This window comes from Ictalurus furcatus, chromosome 24, assembly GCF_023375685.1.
Source record: "Ictalurus furcatus strain D&B chromosome 24, Billie_1.0, whole genome shotgun sequence".
NCBI lineage: Eukaryota > Metazoa > Chordata > Actinopteri > Siluriformes > Ictaluridae > Ictalurus > Ictalurus furcatus.
Genome location: NC_071278.1, coordinates 17734680 through 17747526, shown reverse-complemented (window position 1 = coordinate 17747526; position 12847 = coordinate 17734680). Strand labels below are relative to the sequence as shown.

General features: G+C 38.9%; 1 protein-coding gene across 1 annotated transcript in view; it reads right to left on the bottom strand.

Annotated features, from left to right (window-relative positions):
• Positions 1-12847, bottom strand: part of ppp1r9a (protein phosphatase 1, regulatory subunit 9A) — a 50635-nt gene that overhangs the window by 16966 nt on the left and 20822 nt on the right. Inside the window, 3 exon segments of the mRNA XM_053613444.1 lie at positions 822-974; positions 5971-6106; positions 10298-10402. Coding sequence (XP_053469419.1) covers positions 822-974; positions 5971-6106; positions 10298-10402 — 394 coding nt within the window.

Genomic DNA, 12847 nt, shown 5'->3' with positions numbered 1-12847 from the left:
AAGAAATAATTGTCTACAGACAAAGCTACAGTAGGTGAGTGTAAACAGCAGCTCTTACCCAGTGTGTTATTCTTGAAGATCAGCCACTATTGGTCAGTCCCTCCAGGATTTTGCGGTTGCAGAAATGAACATAAATTCAAGCAAACTATCCAATATCTGGAGGAGCTTGCAATTTTTCAAAATGACCACAGATTTTCCACAGATTTGGGCCAAGACGCATCATGTGACATAACCACAACGTGCATCCAGCCAAAGCCCTCTAAAAGGCCTCATTTACTGTACCAACAAACATCTCTGTTTTGTGAAGGCAAAACAATTTTGTGCAATTGCAATTTCGCCAATTCGAATTGCATCACAAATTAAAAAAAAAAAAAAAAAAAAAAAAAAAAAAAAAAAAAACCAGCAGGAATTTTGCCCGCAACAGTCACAAAAAAATTATGCGAAATCCTGGATGGACTGATTGAGGGCATGAACGCATTTTGTTTACAGCTGTACAGAGGTGTTTTTCCATAGTGAAACAAAACCTGTTCTCCACTGCAACCCTACTTGACTCAGTGTAACTGATGTAGTTAGCTACTGCACTTCATTTAAAATCAACTGAACATATGCGCTGTTCATGGCCACGACATAAACAGAACTAAATAGAATTTTCCATGACGTCCCTGATTGATTAATACGATATTGGTATTGAAAAGTACCAAAAAATCATATTCGTACTTGTGCTTGGTCTGAAAATAACTGTATCGACGCATCTCTACTCTTCAAGAAGTCCCTCTTGCTAGTCTACTCTCAATGAAGTGCACTCGAAGCTTGTTGCCTACCTCTCGGAATTTCTGGTAGAGTTTGGTGGCATCCAGCTCCGATGGTGAGATGAGGTCTTCGTTTTCAGGCAAGTCGAAAACCTCAATGGTTACGTCTTTGTCCGTCCTGCCAGGTCCCACGTTCTCGTCCTCATCCGTGGCGTACTCTCCCGTCTGAGACAAGCATACGAGAGGAAGTTCATGGACACAGGTAGATATCACAAGTGCTAATTAATGGATGGCTCCTGAGGGGGTTTTTTAATGTGTATCTGAGCAACTTGGTCATAAAGCCCATCCATCCATCCATCCATCCATCCATCTTCTAAAGCTTAATCCTTTTCAGGGTCACGGGGAACCTGGAGCCTATCTCAGGGAGCATTGGGCACAAGGCGGGGTACACCCTGGACAAGGTGCCAGTCCAGTCATAAAGCCCCTGAGTGTTAATTCTGCTAATTAACTAAATCAGTCATTCCTCCTAACACCCCGTCGGAACCGGTAACAACAACTTATGCTCTGGTGGAGGAACTGCGAAACAGACTAGCGTTATGGATTATGGCAGTGGACAGCCTGTAATCCAACTCTGCAGCTGTAACCAGAACCAGATTGTAGCTCTAATTTTCTACTTTCTCTCACGTGCATACATGCAAAGTGACAACGTACGATAACAATGAACACATGCTCGTAGAAGAGAGTACAGAGTAACAGTCTCCACCCACATTGACCTGCTCAGGGGGGCGAGTTCGTTATGCAGTGTCACGTTCAATTAGTCAGTGTGTAACACAGCCTACTCACGGCCGATTATCTCAACGCACCTGTCTTTGAAAGCTGAAAGGAGATTTGTGCGCTCGGGGAAACACTCCAGGATGTTCCTTCACCTGATATAACCCCGGTCGTTAATGGAATCCATTGTTTGTCTTACTATACTTGTGAGGATTATTCATGCGGCTAATGAACGGCATGTCTACACTTAAATCCAACCTTAACCTTGTCCACAGTAACCACTGAGCAATAATATCACCCTTTCAGTTAAAAAAAAAAAAAAGAAGAAGAAGAAAATAATAATATACAGTAAATTTCAGGATGTTGTTAGGACCATCTTGCTGACCCCAGAAGGATTAGGATTAGGTGTAGTGTTACCCCTGTTTTTTCAGGTTTTGCTACATAGTCAGGAGTTTTCACTTCTTTAAATCACAAAAATAAGACGCACGTGCCACATCACGACTTGTGCTTTCTCAGCAGTAGTCTCATAAACACTCATTTGCGTAACCGTTATACACACACACACACACACACACACACACACACACACACACACACACACACAAAGACAAGCCAACATACACATCACTTAAACATGCCCTCGCAGGCCAGTGGGATGCGACAGGGCACAGCTCAAACCCCCACTGTTACAAAATCCTGCTCTGCCTCTCAAAAAGCTGCACTAAGCACTTATCCCAGTCTCCAATATAACTACAAATCATTGCAGTTATTATATAAGGACATTGCAATGATGCTGTTCTGAAAATCCATGGCTTTAAATATTGAACATGACAGGCTGATATTTTAACGTATTACACTGACGAAATAAAAATGGATGCTAACCATTTCCACCAAAATACATTGCACAGCCAGTATATAAATACCAGTGGACATCTCAAACAGACAAATACAGCACGATTACTAGTAGAGTGTACCATTACTTATCACTGGGGTGGTACACCTTTAAAATGTATTAAAGTTAATTTTATGTTGCTTGAATAAGTTTGAAAGATACACTACATTCACTTTTCCAGGTGAAAGATACAGACAAAAGGAAAAAACAAAGCAATGTGTCCCCTTAACAAAGCAATGGTACATTAAAGGTGCTCTAACTGATGCTGTGATTGCCGTGGATTCTAGACTACAAATATAACACGGGTACTTCTGTAGGAAATATATGTCCTAAATCCACACAGACAGATTTAAAAGTGAGCGTGAATTTTTCTGCAAGGAGACGTTTTGTGGAAAGAGTCTCCCAGCTAAGCTTTCTGACACAGGGCTGTCTTCAGGATGAAGGGCTTTATGGTTTCTCAGTAACATTATTTTTTTTTTTGGCTTATTAACTACAAGAGAAAGAAAAACGATGAGGATGGTGAGGAAACGACTGTCTATAGCCGCTATACCATAAGTGACTTGTTTCAAACATGTTTCACAACATTAAAAAAATAACCATAAAAGCATTCAAAGTACAATGTGTCTTCTTAAATAAATATAAAATAGTTCATCTTGGCCAATTATTGTGGTAAAAGAGGAATAAAACAAGTGCAAGTAATGTTAGGTAATTGCTACCAGAGCATGTCTGAATGATTAAAACCTAATTCAAGGCTTGTCCACAACAAAACAGAGACAATTTAATTTAGCGAGGGTTTGGTGGTAATAATTTGGTGTGAGGGTGCCTTCATCATTAAAAAAAAAAACAAAAAAAACCCACATTGTTATTTGTGTTAAAAGAATAATAATTTGCAGATTAAAAGCCATAGTTCTGAAGAGAATTTTTCAGCTGTTTTAATGTAAGAAAGAAGATTAAAAAAAAAAAAAAAAAAAGAAGTCAATATTGGAGCCACCCAATGGTGAATCCAATGGTAAAACACCTGGTTGCAGATATATTTCCATATTTCCATTGTTGAATTGATGCTGGAAAACTGAGCATCACACTATAAAAATACTATTATCTGTTTCACTTTTCTGTCAGTTCATTTTTAACATATTGGAAGAAATGCAGGAATCACACTTTGTTCAATTTTAAAAAATGACACAAAGTTGCAGAACGGCATCTTTGGGCTGTCTGAGCATGTTTCCACACAGTAGAATGTGTGTGTTTAGAATTGGTTGTAGTACAGTATATGTGTCTGTTAATTACACAGCCATGCAATGCACCAGCTTTCACACAGCCTGTACCAAATTACAAACACGTGCATGTCTACACAATGTGCACACTTCATTTCTGACATAATTTGCTTATGCAAATGAATTACTTCACTTAGTAGAACGCGGTGTCTTTTGTTACCCACAAACAGAGACCCTATACTGTACACAACAAAGTTTATAGATGCTGTTTATAGAAGCTTGACTGTCATTTTAAAATGATGTAGCTTAATCTGATCCAACCAAGGAACTACACACCAAAGTTGATCTGTGTAGGCATTGCTTAATTTGCAAGGAACAAAGGCATGCCCCACACAGCTACTCCCGGGGGATCCGTAGATGATCCCGAGCCAACTGTGACGCTTTATGGATCCTTATCTGGATGTAATGGCACCATTACACTGTGCAAGTATCTCTTTTTTCAAAAGGAAAGGGGGTTTGGGAAGAGGTTTTTAATGGTGGGCATGGGACTGTGGTAATCCTACCATGGCTAAGCCTGCAGACTGCTAGCAAGATTGCAAACATTGCTTATAGCAGCTTTAAAAAACTTTATTCCCACATTATAACCTCTAATGCAATAACCACTGGCTATTATGCTAAACTGTCCCTATCCATTCAAATCATAAGGTAAAATTTACTGCGCGTAGCTTATAAATGTAATTATCCCAGCATCTCGGCTGATGATTCAGCCTTCCCTCTAGTCAATCATCAGAGCTCTAATATAGAACCTTAGTGCCATGGCAACACATTGCATATTATGGAAATGTGCTTCAGTCTAATGCATGGAAACAAATGCTCCTAGAAAAGAGGGTGCTGACAGGCAGGAAAACAAGCTTTAGTCTAAGCTCAAAGAAAAGCGCTTATACTAGATCCTGTGAAAGTAATGTCCATTAAATTCAAGATTATGGCAAGAGTACATACTCAAAAAAAAAGAAACAAATCTCTATACACATTACAATAATAATAATAATAATAAAAATACATACTATAACTGGTATCACACTTGCTAATATGCTTTGATAAGACGTAGACTTGGCAGCAAAGCTTTTGTCATGATGTATCTAGTTTAATCTCTCAAACAACATTTTTTCCCCCAAGGTTGCTTCTCACAGATTTGGGTTTTTACTTTAGTTTATTTAGAGTGAATGGAAGAAACCGGAGATTTTTGAAAAACGCCAATCAGAATGTTTATTGGCATGACGCGTCCCTAACTGTCATGTGATACAGCTCCAACACACCCAAAACTTATTTACAACTGAACTAATCTACAGTATGTACGATATAAACATTAATATATATTCTTTCATTCACTATAGGTTATTCTGTATTCACTGCTGTACGACTGGCCAAAGAGTCTTTTTTCACTTAATATATCAGTCCATACAGCATTCCGCAGAGTTTATTTGTGATCGTCGCGGCCAAAGATGCCTGATTTTCCTACGGCTTTTTTCAAAAGTTTGCGATGCAATTTGTGACTTTTTTTTTTTGTTGCAAAAAACTACTTGAATTGGCGAAACTGAAATTTCGAAGTGATGTTTGCTGGTAAGTAAGACCTTTTCGCTGTACTCGTGTTCAACAAACGTGAATCGAAGGGAGCTTTGACTGAATGCGCATTGTGATGACATCACATGGCATGTTGTGATGATGTCACATGACGCGCCTTGCTTGGCCCAAATCTGCGGAAAATCTGTCGGAATTCTGAAAAATTGCATGCTCCCCGGAATAATTGATTTTGCGTTAATTTCTGCTATTTCAAAATCGAGAAATCCTAGAGGGACTGATATATGCATATGTGTGGGCAGCCTGGGAAAGAAAGTTTCCTGGACTGAATTATGTTTCTCTTTTGCATGTATCTTCAATCAGAAGTTATATTATTAAAGTCTGGTTATCCCCAAAAGTGAAAACAGAGAAAATTATATTAAAAGCTTTCATTCTGACTGTGCTGTAAAAGGATTCCAGGAGCATTTATTTAGCAAGGAAATACCAAAAAGTCATTTTGGTGACACATATTGATTTCTGAAAGTAGAGATGCCAATTTTGATCAAAACCTAGACTTTTTTTTGTCTCTTTTGGATAATGTGTGGATAATGATAATAATAATAAAAACTTTAAGCAATGTAAAAATGCCAGGGTGGATGGAAAGCATTATGTTATGCATCGGTCTCAGTGGTCTTTGGCATGGTTATTCAGGTTTATTCAGGGTTCAGGCAGACTATGACTTGCACAGACCAGTCGTAGGGGATAGAAGTACTGCACTAAGGCTTACCTCATCATCATCAGCATCATACTGTGCATACTGCTGCTCCATCATCTCTCTCTGACGCCTCTCTTGCTCCAGAGTCTGACTGATCAGCTGAGCTACCTCACTTTCCTGCCCTGGACGCTCCCGGCCAATCACAAACCTGCACAAAGATCAAACAGCCAATTAGCAGGCTGTTGTGGGGATATTTCTCTGCTGTGTGTGTGTGTGTGTGTGTGTGTGTGTGTGTGTGTGTCTAAAGAATGTGGGTTAATGCTTAAAAAGTACACTGCTATTAAAAACAACAGAATGAAAAGAAATCAGAGTAAATCTAGATGATGAATATTTTAAGGAGCAAGTAAAATTATATGGATTTCACTCCAGTACACATTACCACATTACTCCTAAACCCTCTGTCAACACTGGTTTAAAATGGGAGTTTGTGCTAAACTAGCGAAGGGGAGATTAAGGATTAATCTCCCCCTTTTTTTATTTTTTGACCACAAGTCGACAGTCTTGTGATTCTCAGATTCTCTCTTTAAATGATTTACCCAATGTTGCCCCATATACTCAATCCCATCCAGCCAGGGGAAAATGATGAGAAAACAAATACAGAATTCACTCAGCTGAAAAAGGCTAACATTCTGAAATCGATATGTTCCGAACAGACTTCAATAGCTAATAGTAAGGAACTGATCATGAGAATGAATCAAAAGGGCATTTAAAATTTCTGCTGGCGCAAAATGTCAAGCTCTTTTCCCACAGAAACGCACTTGATCTCAGTAGCAGCCAATTCTTCTCCTGTGTTGACATAAAAAAAATTTATTTTATTTATTTATTTATTTATTTATTTATTTATTTATTTATAGTGGGCACTTCCAGGCTCAAAGTAAGATGTATGTCTGGAAGGATATGAGCATTATACAACAAATAAACTGTATATAATTTAGAGGTGCACACCTGCAAACCCTGAAAAGCAATAATGCGTAGTTATGTAAAAACCGAACGGTGTATTTTCCATATTATCCTTTTACCAATCTCTAATCTTTCTAATGTCACTCATAAAATCTGTGAAATACTTCTACACGGCCAAAATGTTTCACTGTTGATCTGCTGCTCACACTGTTTGAAGACATATGAACTGTGTCCAGTACAGCAGAGCAAAGGGTAAAAATAAATAAATAAATAAATAAATAAAAAACAAAAAAAAAACCCCTGCTTTTCTTTTTTTATCACTCTTAAACGATCACTACCATTTAAAATCGCTTGTAAAGTGTTGAATATGAAACGTCACCATAGGAATATTTAATCCTTTTTTTTCTTTTCCGGTCAACTGACTCATCTGACATTTTTCCAGGAGAATCTTTGAGCGATCACTTGTACTAGCATACTCTAACTGATGTTAAAATGTTCCTGCACATACTTCATGAAGGTTGGCAGGCCTGTCCTGCAGGTGTCTTCAGTCAAAATGCTGTAATGCCACATGTCAAATCTCCTTCTGTATTCTGCAACCTATATTAAACCTTCTGCTACAGACTTCAAATATCAAAAGAGACAAGCTACTAAGAATATTATCTATGCTCATTTCCCCAAAGTACCAAGTGAACTCTTGCCCGTGTGTGAAACTAAAGCAGGAGGAGGACCTCCTAATCGCTATGTACCTGCACCCGGCCCTGGGGTACATCTGAAATATCAGCCGAGCAAATCCTCAGGGCTGCTCACTGCTCCTGTGGCTCTACAGCGGAGCTGACCTGGAAACTGGCCTGTGTGCCAGTGTTCACACATACACATCAGATGCAGCATGCTTACTGGGCTGACAAGCGAGCCATTTAACCTCTTCTGCCAAACTGCTCACAAATCCTCACTGACTCACAACCCAATACATCGTTCCTCAGTTTCAGTTTTAACACATCTGACCGGTCAGATTCAGTGACCATTTAGGTAGATGTGGTTTGAGACGTGGATTAATTTCTAGGTTAAATATAGAACGACAGGAGAATCTGGGCCACAAGGCGACACGCTCAATACGAGAAGGGGAATTCCTGAAGGAGAGCACAAATCAAAGAAAAAAGAGAAAAAAAAAGAACCGACATGTTTAATAGAAAGGGCTGTAACACTTTCTATGAAGGACATATCTATAATGTCCCATGAACATATTCATTACATATTGTAAAGTGTTTATAATGGTGTTATACTATTTTTTATCGTTTTTATTTACTTTTTTACCAGTGCTTATTAGGCATTATGAATCATTATATAACAGCAGCTCTGTTGAATGTTCTGAATTAATTCTCCATTCTGATTGGTCAGAAGGTGTTGATGTATTTTTCTATAACAGCAGCTCTAGCAGTAGTGCCAGCTGAAAGGCAAATCACAAGGTTATATAAAGGAGCTGGTGTTAATACATGACTGTTTCTATAGTAACTCCTATTTCACAGGGACCTGTACAGCGGATGTTCACATAATTTGAACATAACAACAAATAAAAAAGTTATTTAACAGGGTAAAAATGTATAACCCTTGATGTGGTGATGTTTTCTCTAGGAAGAAGGTTTATTTAACATTTATAGAAGGAGACTTCACATCAGCGTTTTTCCATCGCTGGAAAATTACCACTTCAGTAGTAGTTATAGTAGTAGTAGTAGTAGTAGTATCTTATTAAGTTCAAGAGAGAAGTTATGTTTCCTCAACACTGATTATGAATATAAGTATGATGTGTCGTTCTTCAGCAAATGAAAGTGTGTAAGTGCAAATTAGTGTGACACGAGCATAACGCACTTGATGACATTCTGTTACGTATAATCCAAGAGTCTGAAAAGTCAGGAAACGATGAGAGTAAAACTACATGTACTTAATTTTGTATTTATTATTTGGAACATATGCTCTACATGTTCACCCTTAAGCTCTACGCATTTTTTCAGCAGCTGTATCATGTGTTCGAGGATTTTTCTCGACCTGTTCGGATCTGCATATTTGTTTAACATAATCCCATTGGCTCCTGACTTTTCGGGACATCCTGTACAATCAACTGCAGCATGTTAACGTATCACACCACCCTGCCGTTCATTATTTTCCTAGCACAGCCTGTACGGAAAGGTCTTCGTTGAAACCGTTATAGAATATTAATGAAGACGCTAACACTATGAAATAACATATGGAATTATGACGTGACCAAGGTAAGTGTTAAACAAATCGACTCTATTTTATATTTTAAATTCTTAACAGTATTTCTGATGTTCTTTTCATGTATCCTGGGCATTGACTTCACCATTTATATTTGTCTTGGAAACAAATTTCCACCATAAGCCTTTATCAAAATGTCTATATTTAATCTGGTACGTCCAAACGTGTGTAACTTTTATACAAGTATATAATGTAGATTCGGTTACTAGTTTCAGAAAGTTGAGTGTGTGTCTGTGACTAAATAAAATGCTCTAACAAACTGGGAGCATCTTTGACAGTGGTGATATAAAGTGTCATGAACACTACTAACTTATTTTAACAATTCATAATACACAATAAACATGCAGTAGCTATAAAGCGTAATGCATTTTCATAATTAACAATAACACTGTGTGCATTGCTGTATTCATAGGTTAATATAGATATGACCTTCATAGGAAGTAATGACCTCTGACCCCCTTATACAACTAAGAATTTTTGCTTAAAAAAACAAAACAAATAAAAAAAAACAAAACAAAAAACAAAACAGCTTCGGCTCACCTTAACCCAGAACAGGACGAAGCTTTCCGAGAAGTTGCAGAAATATGCAGAATTACCTCTCACTGATGAATATTTATCCTAACTTCAACAAGTATGTATTTCTTAACTGCAGCATCAACATTTATTCTAAAGAATACACACTGCTGTTAATCCTTGTCATATAAGCGAGAATCGCAGAGGCTAAGGAAGAGAGGTGATTAAAGAGACAGCAGGGGGGACACTCTAAAGATGATTTTGGGGTAAAAATAAATCCCCGTCATGCTGTGCCATCGTTAGCGTTTATGAAAAGTGTGTTTTCTTTCAGTGAAATCTTGCTTCACTAACACAAAGAGCCACTCTGTTCTGTGTCTGAAGGCGTCTCAGTACACTAATGAGAACTGCGGCCTTTGTGTTTCTCACACACAGGAGAAGCAGAAAATAGCAGCTGAAATTCTACAGTAATGTTCTACATTAAAGAGAATAGAAGCCATTTCACACAGAAATGTGTGTGTACATGCATGTTTATACGACTAGATCCCATTTATCCCATGGTATTTCATATAGACAGTACATATTTTTATTATTTTTTTTAAAAAACTAAAAAAAAAAAACCTATTATATAATATTTTGGGGGATTACTCGATAGTCTTACCTGACCACTCCTTGGGTGTTTCTCAACACAGAGGCAGCGAAGCTCTGAGTCACACCCACCAGACTGGTGCCATCAACTTCCACAATCTGGTCATTCACCTTAATCCTGGAGAACAGGAAAGCAGGAGAGGTTAAAAATATTTATATACTTGGCTCAAATATTCAAGTCTATCCAGGATTGATTCTCGGCTTATCTGGGGAAAGGTTTGTTCTGCGGACTGACCGTACAATTTTATGTCACTTCTGCTGGTCACATATGGAAGCGATAAAGAGACGTAAACATTTTAATTGAAATGAAATTCAAACACCATGAATTTGAACAATTGAAACCGTTAATTTAACTGGTTGAATATCTGAAAGCTGAATTATTGAATATGAATGCAAACTGCGTTTATGCAAATGGGTAAAATGCAAGTGCATAACCTTGATATAGGCTTTATAACTTTAAAACAGGTGAAAGTCAGATCCAGGAAGTACAAAAGATATACAGAACTTGTAAAGCAAGGCTTTAAATTAATGGGGGGGAGAGAAAGAGAGAGAGAGAGAGAGAGAGAGAGAGCGAGAGATGATATATACATAGTCAAATTAATCAAAGACTAACAAAGACCAGAAATTAGTTCCCTAGAACACACAGGTTGGGAAAACAGCTTTCACACTAAATAAAATGTACCAAAATCTCAGGCTGGAGAACATTATAACAGAACAGATGATGATGATGATGATGATGATAATAATAACGAGTCTTTATTGGACACATATACAGTAGAGCACAGTGAAATTCTTTTCTTTGCATAAACCAGCATGTCAGGAAGCTGGGGTCAGAGCGCAGGGTCAGACATGATACAGCGCCCCTGGAACAGAGAGGGTTAAGGGCCTTGCTCAAGGGCCCAACAGTGGCAGCTTGGCAGTGCTGGGGCTTGAACCACCGATCTTCTGATCAGTAACCCAGAGCCTTAACCGCTAAGCCACCACTGCAAATGATGGTGATGATGATGATGATGATGATGATGATGATGGTGGTGATGATGGTGAGTACAACAATTTTTTGTACATTCATCCTTTTGAATAACACTGTGCAAAGGCCTTTATTTTATGTGCATGCTGAGCGGGTTTCTGCCGGGCCCACCGGTTTCCTCCCCCAGTCCAAAGACATGCATGGTAGGCCGATTGGCATGTCCGAAGTGTCCGTAGTGTATGCATGGCTGTGTGAATGTGTATGTGATTGTGCCCTGTACACACACACTCGTACACTATGGACAATTCAGAGATGCCACTCATTCTACAACGCATGTCTTTGGACTGGGGAAGGAAACCGGAGTACCTGAAGGAAACCCCCGAAGCACGTGGTGGAACATGCAAACATGCAAACTCCACGCACACAGCATGCAAGTGGGAATCAAACCCCCAACCCTGGAGGTGCGAGGCAAACGTGCTAACCACTAATCCACCATGTCCCTCTTTATAGTATTTTTATGTATAAACGTTTTCCGTAACTTTTGAAGGCATCTTTGCTTTACGACATATCTTTGCATGTGCTTAAAACCTTTGCACATTACTGTAGCTCTCAGAGACATAACCCCAGAGAACAATCTAAGCATTCAAAAGGCAATTTAAATAGTACAGTATTTTCTTTTGATATGACTTTACTGGAATTACAGTTATAGCATGGGGTTGTTAGGACAGGATGAATGCTGTTAAATAGCTGGAAATTGGTGTGTGTTAAGCCTCTCCACTTCAACAAACTATTGACTACTGCCTTTTCCTCCAGCTGCTTTCTCTTCAACTGCTGCACTTTGTTCTTCTTTGCTGTTTGATAAACTAGTGTCTCGATCCACTGGCCCCTTCTGAATACAAAGCCGCTGGCAAATCCACTCTATTATATAGACAGGCAAGTGGCAGAATGCTTGCAAGACAGAATCTTAATGTGTTCCTTATGAGTGTGGCATAAACACAGCTCGACCTTCATCCGTGCCTTAATGCCACGCTAGTAATCACCAGCTGTACGAGAAAGAGTGGAGATTACTGATAACTCAAAAAGACCTCAGTAGATCTTGCTCAAAGTCGTGCTATTACACCAGCACAGTGCCAGACAAAGACTAAATAAAGGGTGGAGGAAATTACATTCAGCCTTCCTACAATCATAGACCTGAGGGCGATCTTTCCAGTCGCACACTAATCTCCTCTAGAAAGCATCTTCACTCATATTTCAACACGCTTCTGCAGGCAACAAGAGACAGAAAGGTACTACTTGTGTGTGTGTTTTTTTTTCTGGAATAAACTGGCACATTGATCTCTCCCATGTCCCAACAACACTAATACCATGCACATGTTCTCATGTGGTTGGACTTGATCCCAGTACCGTTAATATTCCCATGTAGCAAGCTCCTTAGCTCTGCTTTAATCCTGTTGGTGGCAGTTAAAGTTACCCAGGCTAAGCAGGTAACCTGCTACAAGATGGCCTCCCCTCCGTTCCTCTCTACATGCTCAGCACCATAAAGCCTCTCTTCAGATTTCAGGTCCTGAGCTAATCTCAGCAAGCTGAGAAAAAAGG